Raw genomic sequence first — 13392 nt, 5'->3', positions numbered from 1 at the left:
CTGTATTTACAGGGTGGTCCCACCTTGGCTTTGGTCTCTCTCGAGTCCAAATCAAATCAGTAGGCAGAAGTGCACCTTCCAATGTCTCCAATTAATTTCGAAATGAACCTCTCCTTCAATTTGTTAATTCTCTATTATTTTGTAAAGTGGGGCCGTTCCATATGCAAAGCTGACTCGGACACAGATTCCTCCCCTCAGGAACCGGTTCCCCCTCCTGAGCATGGGGATAGGAACCTGCTGAGTAATTTATTCCGATCTTTGAAATTTAATTCAAATATTGTAATTGTTATAATTAAAAAAAAAAAAACCTCATATTTATGGTCGTTAAATTAAATTTTAAAGATCCGAATAGATTGCTCAGCAAACTTCGGTCCCATGCTCTGGAGAGGATCCGGTTCCCTCCCTCATATTATATATACTAAAAGGCAGTTGAAACCGGCACTGTTCAGAAATAGTGTCTGGACGGATCTGCCCCTGGTTTGTTTGGGTTTTGGCGCTGCTTTCTTCCTTTTCTATAGTAAAATTTCTACTTTGCCCGCGCTGCGTGGGTTGTTTTCCAGTGGCCGAATTGCCCTCAGGCTTTTTCATGCCTTCCGATTGTTTTTGGTGGTTCGTGCAGGGACAAGTTGGGAATTGTGTGTGACACGTGTCGGTCATCGTGCTATTCTCTTTTGGGGTTCATTTTGCTTGCTTTTTGTTTCCGTTTCTCACTTGCATTGGTGGTTTTCTATCGCTCTCAGCTTCTCTTTTCTTTTGGTTCCCGTTGTGTGCTTCTCTTTGGTGCGCTTTTGTGTTTTGTTCTTCTCAACCATGGTTTTCAGAACGTCGCAGGTGCTTCCTTCTTCTGATAAATCTGTGGTGCGTGATTTTCTTTTAGGTTTTTGTTTTCCTTTGCAGATTTTTATGTTGGTTTGCAGAACGGGTTTTCTTCTATTGCGTTTAAAGAGATCTGGACTTCGTTGGTTTTTTTCAGTACATTGTTTAATTTTTGTGATGTTCTTTGTTTGGTCGATGGGTTCGAATGGATTTTAGGGTTTTAAACTGTGAAAGGGTTTTCTTCTGTTACGTTTAAAGAGATGTGGACTTCGTTGGTTTTTTTTTTTCCAGTTCATCGTTTAATTTTTGTGATGTTCTTTGTTTAGCTAATGGGTTCGAATGGATTTTAGGGTTTTAAACTGTGAGAGGAGTTGACTCCTGTGGCGAGAGAGGTCTAGGTCGTCATTTGGGGAAGCAGAGGTTGGGGAAAGAGACAGAGGGTGTAAGAAGTGTCGTTGCAGGTGAGCATTTGAGGTTAGTCGCTTGATGAAATTGTTATGGGTTTGTAGTTTTTGAGACTTTGGGTTTTTTCGCATGAGGGAGTTGGTATTGGTTCATGAATTAGTTGTCTATTTTTCTGTTTTGATTTTTCTTTGTTCTTCGTCCCCTCTACAACACCACCGCCAACATGACTTTTGCCAAATGAAGGTGGAGATATTTAGATACATATTAAGATGCAAGAATTGTATTAATAATTTGGTTAATAAATATAACCTTTTGATACAGATGTCGAGGATCTCTACCATTTGAATTTTTTCCTTTTTTTTTTTTTTTTTTTCACATCTTTTGTTTGAAAATTTTCCCTATTTTTTTGGCCTCATGATAGCCGTTTTAGTTATGTGATCAACTCTTTGTCTCTTTGTTTCACAGCATGGATGAGTTGATTGCACATCATTTATAATTTTTATTGTTTTTTCTTTCTGTGGGTTTGTGGGAATTTCTAATGTGTCGGTGCAATTTCCTCTTCATAGGATAAATGGAAAACATTTGCCCAACTCCTGTTAATCAGTTAATACCATACATGAAGGCTGACAAAATCAAAGTTCGAATATGCAGAATTTGGAAATCCATCATCCCGGGAACTATTCAGAAGTACACTACCCTGCACTGTGTGTTCGTCGATGAAGCGGTAAGGAATCATTGTTTGATTAGTTTAATCAAAAGTAGAGGCAATGACAATTAATTGAGTAAAATAATGTTCATGTCGAATGGTTAAAATTAGTTGTGTTATGGTTAGCGAAATTTATGTGTCAACCATCTGTTTCATGTCTTCGTGTTTTTTTCTCAATTTTTCGGCTTCTTTGATTATGTTGAACGCGTGGTGTTTTCTATCGCAAATTTTTGTGCCCCCCTAGATTTTTATTTATTTATTTTTTTTTACATCTTGCCTCAAATTATTTAACTGTTTTGATTTGTTGTGTTTATTTTATGGTAACAATGAAGCAACATGCGGTAGAGGGCTGTACATCAGATGGTGATCACGATGTTATGGCCTCCAAAATTGAAGCCGGTGGATGTTATGAAATCATGGATTTTCGGACTGTTAAAATTAGGGCATAATACAAGGTAGTACCGCATGAAACCTTGATTTTGTTCAACTCAAAAACAGTGTTTCAAAAATTAGCAAGCGTCTTCCCTCCTATCCCTCACCATCGATTTTTTCTGCAAGATTATAACACACTGTACCCTCGCTTGAACAGTGTTGACATTCTCACAGGTACTTTTAATCTATATGTGGATGTGCATGGGTTCAAGTGTGTTTGCATTTGTTTTCCAAATTGCTATTCAACTTTGTTTATGTTTTAAATAATAAGATGTCATTGGACGTATAAGCGCTGTACAGCCTCTTGAATCCAAACAGATTAATCAGAGGATTGCATACAAGTGTGATGTCCGTATCGAGAATATAAGGTTATATTTTGTTTCATATGGTTGTTCGTCACATTTTTTTTCAATATTTGTTAATCTGTTGCATTAAAAAAAAAAAAAGTGATAAGTTTATTCGTTGTTCCATTTGTCAACAGGAAAGAGGAAGTGATGGTTACGTTGTGGGGGGACATTGGAGAAGCCTTTTCTTCTTTGTCAATGGACGCGTTTTCTTTACCCGTTGTTGTTTTCACAAGTCTGAAAGTAAAGCTTTACTTGAGTATTCTATTTTCTTAAAAACTTATTTTTGGCTTATTTATTTTGGTGCCTACAAATGTTGTTTCATTTAAATTCTATAGATGTTATATCGTTTTGCACTTTTATTATCTGTCTTTGCTCCCATTTGTCATTATATGTTTTTCTTCTTTGTCGTCAATTAGTTTAGAAGCATTTTAATATATCAGTCGTTACTGATTGCTACTGATCTCTTTCTTACTTTGTTTTCTTTTTTATTCAATAGATTTGAGCATCAGTGTTTCATTACAGTTAGAAAATGATAAATATTGTGTTATGAATGACTTAGTTGGTTTGGAATGCACCACATCATACAGCTGATTGTCCCACGCTTTTATGAAAACTTTTTAAACAGTTGGGTATCTACGTATTGTACATTATCTCTATTATGTAGATTTTGTCACAAAATGTGATGAGCCACCTTTATTAATATATATATATATATATATTTTTTTGGTGCTGTGATTCCAACGTGCAGATAAGATTGCTTTAAACAGTACTGGTTCGTCCCTTTTTTTTATTGATCCAGACATCCTTGAAGTCAATGCATATAAGTCATTGTGAGTGTATTTCTCATTGTCAAAACGAAATAAGACTGTTAATTCTTTTTGGTGGAGTATGGTTTGTGTTTTTTTTTTTTTCTTTCTTTTTTTTTTTTTTTGAATTGTTAAACTCATAAAATGTTTTGATGCTTGCAGGTTTTCTGATTATACAGAACGTTTGAAAATGCTCCCTCCCTCTTCGAAACAAGTAAACGAAGCTGAAATTTTGCAGATTGCTAAAAGGGTTACAATTGATGAATTAGCGTTTTTGGATCAGGACTTGCACAAGGTATTAAAACTTGACAATTCAATTTTAACATTTTCAACAGAACTAATTGTGTTGTCATTCTGGCTTTTACAAATAAGTGACAAAATATGTTACAGGACGACACATTTCTATTCAAAGCATTTGTTAAGCGTTTTGACACGCGCTTCGATTGGTGGTACAATGCTTGCCCGCACTGTGTAAAACAGATGCACAAGGATCTAACCAGTGGCCAGCTCATTTGCCAAAAACATCCCAACTAGATTCCAACGCCTTGGTAATGTTAAATCAAATGTTTAAAGCAAACCTAATAAAAAATTGGCTCTTTCTGGGTATCTTATGGTTTGTTGTTGTTAGCCAATTGGAACAAATAGATACAGAGAAGGCTAATGACATTGAGTACGGAGTATACAAATTTAGTTTCATTTTTTATGCAGTCACACTTTAAAAAATTTAAAATTTTCGATTGTGAAGTGTTTTTGCGATGGATGTCCAGAATGGTTCCCCAACATGATGTTCTTTGAAAAATTATTTTTGTTACCATTCTTTTCTCTTTGCTTTGTGTTTTTGTCTCATTTACATCATATAAACCTAAATCTTATAAATTTTTTTTCCTGCTGTGGCAAAACTTTCTTTTTCCCCTTTCTTTCGTTTTCCTTTTACTTTTTTGTTATATTTGGTTACATATGATCATTGTATAATTCAATAAAGTTACTACCTGTGTGTGATCTGTTTTAGTTCTACTTATTTAGGTATTTAGTTTGTGGCAATTTATGATTCTCAATAACTATCATAAGGTTGAGTTTCTAAATGTAGGTACAAAGTTAATCTCATTCTCAAAGATGAAACAAATGAAACGAATGCTTTGATAATCGGTAAATGCGGCGAGAAACTTTTTGGCATGCCTTGCAAAGACCTGGTAATGAATCAGAGACTGGTGGACCAGCAGCTATTACCAAACGAGTTTCTCAGGCTTATTGGACAAAAGAAGGTTTTTCACTTACGATTTGGCAACAGGAGGAATACTTTTAATACGAACGATGTACTCACTCATAATGTGACTGAGGATACGACTATGTAGCCAGTAACTCTGCAGCCTTTGTCAACACAACTCACAGTGTCCTCCACCACTGTTTCATCTTCTACTTCAACAACTGAAACCACTGAGCAATCATATAAACGGAAGAGGGAATCAATTAGGAGAGCTCTTTTTACCCCCGGCGAACAAAGGTTTGTGCGGTAACAACTTTTGCAACTATAAATTTTAAATTTCCATATATTCATACTATTTAACATTGGGAAAACCCATTTAAAATAGTGGAGCCGAGGAAATTTCAGACATATATCCAAGAGAATTGGATGAAGTGCCAATCAAATTGCTTAAGAAGTCATCCCCAACTGGTGAAAAGTTGAACTCCACTCCTCCAAAAAGAAGCTAGGTCACTATATTTTATCGTTGCCTTTTTTTTTTTCTTTTTTTAAACAAGATATTTAATAACGATCTTACCCTTTTAATTTCTTTCGTTTCACTAGGTTGGTTTTTCAAAAATGGACAGTGCAATAGCAGAAGTTGACCGCAATGCCCAAAAATTCTGATGGTTTTTTGTTAATATGTATCAAACAATATTTATCTTATTTGGTTGCGATGTAAATATCTCTCTAAACTGAACTTCGTAGTATATTTTGCCTGTAAATAGACCAGTACTTGCCAATTTTTTGTATCAGAATGCTGGTTGCGCTTGAAAGCTGGTTCCAAGTGCTAAAATCGAACACATGTCTGTAATATTTTTTTGTATGTAAATAAACAACTTTTAACCTTTTGTATCTGCATTGTACAAATTAAACATTTTCTTTATAACCCTTTTGTGAGCTCTCTATTTTTTATGCTGTCGGTGTTTTGTCATGCCATTTCTACATCTTCTCAGCTTGATGTTAAGTATACTTTCCCACCTGCAGTTGTTTTGAAGTAACGTTCGTCCAAACTATGGTAAGGTCTCTTTTCTTGATCTTTCTCATTTTGGTTTTATTGTTTTTCTTTTTTAGATTTTTCATTTACACATACATTTTACGTTTAAATTCTCTTTGTGTCATCCTACAGATTTTGTCTCTGTAATCAGATGCTTCATATCGTTGTTTGGTTTCGTTCTTCTTCACTTTCAAGAACGATCAATGTTTATTGAAGGTATATAACCCGTTCAAGCATTTAGTTTTTTTTGCCTTGATTTGAAGAATTTCTTACCTAGCATTTGATCCTAGCTACCGATAAGAGTCAGGTTTTATAACTCTAACCATTTCCAATAACCATTTGGTAATAGGATGAAGTTCATGCATATAAAAGTGGTTTCCTAAACAATTACATCAAATTTTGAAGTAAAAAATCTAATAACATTACTATACTTTCAGTTTGATTCAATGACATCAAATTTTGACGTAACAAAAAGTTTTTTTGCTTTCATTTTACAAAACTCATTGATGTACTCATCTAATTCTTAAATTTTCAGTCTTTTTAATGAATAGTTTCGTATTTGGGCAGCTTTAATCTTTCATTTTAAATATGTGATTTTGTCTAATTCTTTCTGATCCTCAATTTCTATTGTTGTTTACAGTTTAATGGACATTCTTAAATGACTTTGGTTAACACCAAACAAATGATATGTGCCATTTTTTTTTTTCCTATTCCTTTACTTTCATTCAGAGTTTTGTTTGAATTCACCAGCCGCTATACACCTTTGATTCAAACTTCATCATTCTTAATATCCGTTTTGTAATCCCGCAGCAACGCGCGGGCACTATTTCTAGTGTAAGCACTAATCATGGATTCTTATGTCATGCAACAGAATCTTCTTAAATATGAATAATGCGGTGATCAAATTTCACCCAACTCCACACAATTCCCACTAGAAATAAATAAAAACTCGACCACGATATTATATACGTGACCCTACATCTATATGTTAGTGGTGAGAAAATCATTTTTGGATGAAAATTGTTGTTAGTAAGAAATCATGCATCTCTCTATGAAGATCATATAGAGCAACTAAAGGATTTGAGTACTTAATTTCCAACGATTCTTTTTTTTTTTTTTGGTCGAATTTCCAATGATTCAACTGTGTATAAAGATGAACACACGTCTTGATTTAATTAGTTTAGTTCATACATAGACTAGCTTTATGAAGTGCGTTATGTGGTGAAAACCAGTGTATCCATTGAAAATTTCCCCCCAACAACAAATTACGCTAGCCATTTGGTCTGATTTTAGCATGTTGATTAATTCATAATTTAAATAACCATTAGACTAAAGAAAAAAAATATTCATAAACGTGATTGAGATTTTTTTAGGAAAATTTTATTGGAGCCCATTCAACCTCTTTCTACACCCAATACGAAAAATATTTTCTTAAAATTCCTAATTCATCCTTTGATTAAAACTGGAAAAAAAAAAAATAAACAAAACTGAAATCTCTTTCCACACCCAGTGGTTCTCTTCCACCTCAAACCTCACGGAAGATTCATCAGCGATTCTCCATGGCAACTTCAATTCAAATTCTTTTAGCATCACAACCGCCTTATATGGCACACCATTCAGTTTCCACAAGTTTTGACTTCGAACTGTTCATACAAGATAAATGATCCCCCTTCGGCTCAACGCCTTCCTCGTCGACGACTTCGCCATCCCTTCTCGGTCATAGACATTTGTGGTTCTCTGCATTGCCGATTCTGTACCACTCGGAAACTTGTAACTAGAGAGGAAGTTCTACGCCTGAGTTTTCTCAATCTGCTTCTCCTCTACATTATCAAGCACTATGCTTCGGATTCTTGCTCTTGATCTTCACGTCTCCGACTGTTTGAATGAGTTGCGGAAAACATAGCTTCAAGTAGTTGAACGGCAGCAGAAGCACCACACTCGTCGACGTACGGCTTTTGGTCTCCATTTGTACGGACTCGACGACGTATGCCAAACGCCCTGACATGGAAGTTGCAGGAAGGAGCTCTTTCTCAGCCAAGGACTACCACGACACACCACCTGTGCAAGCTTCAATCGAAGCGGTTCTAGGCATGTTTTCCAGTGAAGGGAGGGGCGGCCGCCACTCCTTGCCCTCACGTAGTTTCGACTATGCTTGTAGGCCTCCGACGCCGGTGTTATAATTGAAGAGCATGAGAAATAGAGGAGGGAGAAGGACAAATGAGGAGGGAGATAATACGAAAGAGGAGGGGTTTAAGAGACGCTGGCAACAAGAGATTCACGCCGGCATCGGTGAAGAAGACGCCGAAAAGTGATTGGCAGATATGTGGGTTCGTGTTCTTTTAATTTAATTTTACTTTCTAAATAACGTTGGGGCAAAATGAAGAATTTAATAGCAAAAATATTTAAGTTGGGTTTGAAGATAAGATAGTTGGATTTAAATAAAGTTTTCCTTTTTTTTTATTAAATTTGTTCTCCATTCTGAGTTGGACTACCTATTTCTTTTACCTTTTTTTATTCAACAAATTAAATAGAAATTTGAGGGAAGCTTTTTCTGTTTTTCTTTAATTTAGGTTTAATCAAGTTTGCTAGAATGTTTCATCTCAGCAGGTAAGTTCGAATATCCTTTTTGTAACTTAGTTAAATTTATTGTAATTATCTTGTTTGTAAAAAACATAAACTTAAAAAACAAAAAACTAGAAAATCGAGGGGGTACTACTATTACAAAAGTTACAAAACAAAGTGAATCTATTGGAATCCAATACCATTCTACTTTTTTATTTTTTTTTTGAGTCGAGCGATAGCGTTAATAAGTTAGATGTTAGATTAACCACTGATCGAGTTCGAGCTCATACCATCATATAAGAGCACAACACATTTCCACCATTGTAAAATATCATTCTACTCTTGACCAAAAATAAAATTACCATCCAACTCAAGCCACGACCGACCCAGATATGCATCGATTCTCTCACTAATTGGCTTTGATACCACTCAAATAGTAACATATATATATATATATATATATATATATATATATATATATGAAACTGTTATTAGCACTTCAAATATTTCATTCTACAGTCCTCATAAGTATGTTTTTCTTTTTATATCATAAGTATGTTTTTCTTTTTATTTATAAAAAGTTTGGAGTACAAAATGCGATTTTTGGAGTGCTAATAACAATTATATATATATGCCACTGAAAATGGAATCCAAATCCCAGTAAATAAATCAAACAAAAAGATGTATAATATAAGGAAGATTCAATTAACCCTGTAAATTTTCAATTTTCTTCCGGTACTACCTATATGAAAACAAGAGGGAGCAAACCATGAACATGATAAGTACACACTTGAGGTTAATCCACATATATAATCAAGACTACAGGGCTTCAAAATCTTTCCCCTTTTTTTCATGCAACATACCTAATTAACAACTTCCCCCAACATCTGCCCCCGCCCCCGCCCGCCCCGCTCCATGCCCCCTCTCTCTTCCCCCACGCCACACTACCCACCCCACCCCCCAAAACCCTATGCTTATATAGTCATATGAGCAAAGCTCGCAAAGATGGTTCTGTGTTCGGGTCGACAACCCTACAAGGCGACCATGGTTTCGCCTTTGGCGGAGACTTGGTGTCCAGCGATGGAAGAACACTTGTCCTTCCTCTCATCAAGATTCATCTGTTGCTGCCGGCACTCTAGACTGCAGAAAGCTGTGTCACCTCTGCAAAAGAAAAAGAAATTATATATATAGTCACAGTTAATTAAATACGATTTCCTAATTTTGGCATATTTACTGCGTATCCCAGTAAAACAAGAAAAATAAATATCCGGGGAGATTATTAGATCAATACTAAAAATGGTAAAAAAGCAAGAAGTAAGAAATGTTCATGAAAAATAATTAATTTGACAGAAAAGTGAAAACAAATCCATAACCTTGTCTGGCATACAGTTGACATAACCCTCAATTTGTCCAAAAAATATTAACTGGATTTCGAGAATTAATTAATAGCATATTATCTAAAATATTTCTTTCTAAACTTCTAAGAGCAGATTAAGAGGAAAAACCGTTAGGTACAAAAAAGTTTCTCATAAAAGCAACCTCTTGATTAATATGCGAGGAATTGAACATGAACTTATTTTCGTCAAACAAAATAGATAAAAATATCACTAGACCAATAAAGGCAAATTCGAAAATTAATGGAGACAAAATATGTAGAAATATCACTAGAAAAATTACTAGTAAATTTCTAATGAAGAAGAAGAATACCTGTACATGTAAATATCGCGGCCGGGAATAAGTCGGCGTTTGCAGAGACCACAAGCCTTCAAGAAGTGGGCAGTTTCTCCAAAATCAGCAGAATTTCTTCTGTGGTTTCTTGGCGATGCTGATGATGGTGAAGGCAACTTCATCATAAGCCGTTGATCCAACCCATCAAGCCCACCACCACCACCACCACTGCCCCATAAGGCCAGAGGCTGATAAGGGTTGTTGGGATCGGACGGTTGAGAATGAGGTGCCCCAGTACTAATGGTGTTCAGATCGAAGGTGATTTCTGACAGGCTTGTGGTCCTCTTCATTGGAGGCCTTGGTCTCTTCCCCAACGACATTTTTCTCCTCTCTGCTTATACTACTAACAACCTGAAAAGGCTGCAAACTGCTATTCTCTCTAAATCTCTGGAGAGGGAGAGAGAGAGAGAGAGAGAGAGGCAAAGAGCGAGAGGAGGTGAAGCGAAGGTGGGGAAGATAAAGAAGAGCCAGAAACTGAGGAGCGAATCTGGACCGTTGGTTGTTGCAGTTCTTAATGGAGATTGAGGGTTGTGGAGTCTTGTGACCTGTGACTTGTGATTTGTAAGAGTGAGCTGTTTGCATGAAAGGAAAAATCCACGCCAGCACTTTAATTATTTTATTTTATTTGTTTAATTTTAAGGCAAATGGAGTTTGGATACTTTTTATTTATTTATTTTAAGAAAAATTAATAAAAATGGTTTGAAAACTTTAAATTTTAACTATAAGGACAAAATAAAGAGTAAAGTAAATAGTACCATGATTGATTTTTTAGTATAAAAATATGGTTTTTCGTTAAAATAAATAGTACCGCAGGCTTTTCGTTAAAACTTCTTTTATTTTACCTTCTAAAGCTTGAAGTCACTTACAAAGAGTTTTACATGCTCTCCATTTGACACGCAGAACTTATGTTGATTGTTGGGTGATTGGATATTACATTGTACAACATATAGACGGTGAACACATTTCAGTGAGAGATGCAAATTATCTTAGAAAGTGCATTTTATATTTTTTTGGAGTTCACGGAAGATTTGAAGTGAAATCGAGTGAAATGATATTATAAGATTCATACAGTCGATCTTATTTAGGGTTAGTTTGATTTTGCTTTGCTTTTAAAAAAAAAAAAAAAAATTTATTTCTACTGTGCTGTGAGAATAGACAGCGGTAAAATAAAATTGTTGGTAAATTTTTTTTTTTGGTAAAAGTTCTTGAAATCAGAAATTTGATCAACTAGAGATAGATCTGATTCATATTCCTTACTTCTCATAATCTTAAATTCTTTAATTATTTACTTTTTCCCATTCTTAATAAATAAACTTGTCATCTAAGTATAGAATGAATCTAGCGTTTGTCCTATAACTTAGCTCAGAATGATAGATAAATCGAGTTCTTGTTTGAGTGGTTACAGTGGGTAAGAGGGGGGGGAGGGGTTGGGGCGGGCATGTTCTATCAAAGAGTTATAGTCATTTCTAATTGCTTTGAGCGGAAAGGAAGACATAAGGGGGGTTAGGGCGGCCTTGTTCTATCAGGGAGTTATAGCCCTTTGTAATTGCTTTGAGCGAAAAGGAAGCCTACTTGTAGTTGATGGTTAATCTTAGGATCTTGATTCGACGAGCAAATTTTATGTGTAACTTAACTCATCTAATCCATTATCGTCATTTCAAAAGAAAAAAAAACGATGATTTAATTAAAAATGGATTGAGTAAAGGATAGAAAATATCTTAATGATCAGCTGATTTTCCTTCAAGTGCAAGTACATACAGTATACCTACATTACAAAAAGGTAATATAGGTTAGGATGCCCCTACTTATGATGTCATTTTCCGAGCCTGCACGCTCAGTTCAACTATTTGCTGGGGATTGGCTTTACTCCTGGTCTGCCCACTTGCTCCGTACAAACAATAGAAATATTCAAGTAGCTCAATAACATACTAGTTAAGTATTGATTGATGCTTTCTTTTATTTAGGGTTGGTTTGGTATTGCTGTATTTTATAAAAAAATTGATTTTATTATGCTGTGAGAATAAGCGACTAGGAAATAAAGCAGCAGAGTGTTTGGTAAACTTTTTTGTAAAAGTGCTTTTGAAAAACAAAAACAGTATTATAGTGTTTGGTAAACTTTTATGTAAAACAGATGTGAAAAAAAGCTGATTTTTCAAAGTTGGGTTTTGCAGCTTCTTGTTTTTGGCTTTTTTTCACCCAAAACTGTGAAAAAAAGATGAAGCTGAATGTTTACCAAATACAAAAACAGCTCCCAACTTTTTTTTGATATCAACTTTTTTCAGACTTACCTTAGTACCAAACCAGATCTTAGTCCACCCATGTCGTGGTTTTCAAGTATAAATTCATGCACCAATATTGAAGGAAGTTCCAATAAAATGAAACTGTGGTTAAAGCTAAGGAAATATGGGGTAAGAACAGCCAAAGTTTAAAATGCACGGTTCCGATCAAATACTTTGATTTCACCGAAGGGCCGAGTGCTGTTAAGATCAACCGCTTTATTTTCACCATCAACGTATATTTACATAGTGTTGTGATATATGTTCTAATACATATTGTGATTATATAAATCTTAAGAAGAAATAAATTAGAAATCTTTTGGGATCTAAAAGATATTTCCTAATAGACTTTGTATTACTTGGAGAGCAACTTTCTCACTTCCTTATTATTATAAATAAGGGCACAAGGACTGAGGAATTAACACACAAATACTCAAGTCTATTCTCCACTCCCTTTCTCTCTATGCTGCACCTCTCACTTAAATATAAGCTACAACACGTTATCAGCACGCTCCTCCGCTGCGTTAAGAAATCTGACGTGGTTATTTTTCAATCAGGGGAGTATTACGTTTCAATTGTTATTAATTGATTAAATTTTGATTTTATTGAATTCATATACTTTTATTGATTCAATTTACAATTTTTTTTCTTGAACGTGATACAAGCTTTAGAGATGAAAAGCCGAAATTGAAGAAATAATTTTCAGCACCAAACCAATTCATCAATATCATCACGCAATCAGTTCTTCCAAACAACGATTTTTATCTCAATATTTTTGTAGTCCTGATAGTATGGACATTCACCATAATGCATAACCCAACTTTACTTTTTTTGAATTTTAATTTCTACATAAATTGTGTATGCATTATTCTTATAATTTTGAATTAAAAGAATTGATATTGCATGAAATTATATATAGATCAACATTAAATTATATATGCATAATTATATTTTGAAAAAAAAAAATATAAATTAGGGTTTGAAAACCCCTCCCACTGAGCAAGCTGCCGAGCCCAGCATGCTAGACTAGCATCTTGAGCCAATAGAGTTGAGCTAACCCCGAGCCACGCCACGGAG

General features: G+C 35.0%; 2 protein-coding genes across 2 annotated transcripts; one reads left to right on the top strand and one right to left on the bottom strand.

The window, feature by feature from the left end:
- Window positions 1–1174: 1174 nt before the first annotated feature.
- Window positions 1175–5607, top strand: LOC137738685 (uncharacterized; the record flags this gene model as incomplete). The annotated part of the gene is made up of 10 exons (XM_088698436.1): window positions 1175–1290; window positions 1873–1945; window positions 2660–2727; window positions 2841–2962; window positions 3455–3536; window positions 3675–3807; window positions 3903–4060; window positions 4600–5013; window positions 5102–5222; window positions 5317–5607. Coding segments are annotated over 7 exons (738 nt in total), but the record flags the coding sequence as incomplete, so codon positions are not given.
- Window positions 5608–8995: 3388 nt separating this feature from the next.
- On the bottom strand, window positions 8996–10571 carry LOC137718700 (senescence-associated family protein, putative (DUF581)). The gene is made up of 2 exons (XM_068458246.2): window positions 10019–10571; window positions 8996–9472 (listed from the first exon to the last, which is right to left on the bottom strand). The coding sequence occupies exons 1-2, from the start codon at window positions 10357–10359 to the stop codon at window positions 9343–9345; spliced, it is 471 nt and encodes a 156-aa protein (XP_068314347.2). The 5' UTR covers window positions 10360–10571; the 3' UTR covers window positions 8996–9342.
- Window positions 10572–13392: the final 2821 nt, after the last annotated feature.

The sequence above is a fragment of the Pyrus communis genome, chromosome 8 (assembly GCF_041283825.1).
Source record: "Pyrus communis isolate YQ-2024b chromosome 8, ASM4128382v1, whole genome shotgun sequence".
In the NCBI taxonomy this organism is placed as follows: domain Eukaryota; kingdom Viridiplantae; phylum Streptophyta; class Magnoliopsida; order Rosales; family Rosaceae; genus Pyrus; species Pyrus communis.
This window is presented reverse-complemented; position numbering and strand designations above follow the sequence as displayed.

Excerpts from the sequence above, each read along its gene's own strand:
- LOC137718700 (XM_068458246.2), bottom strand. The coding sequence starts at position 10,359 with ATGTCGTTGGGGAAGAGACCAAGGCCTCCAATGAAGAGGACCACAAGC. Across the intron at positions 9,473-10,018 it reads CGCGATATTTACATGTACAG|AGGTGACACAGCTTTCTGCA; the intron begins GTATTCTTCTTC and ends TTTCTTTTGCAG.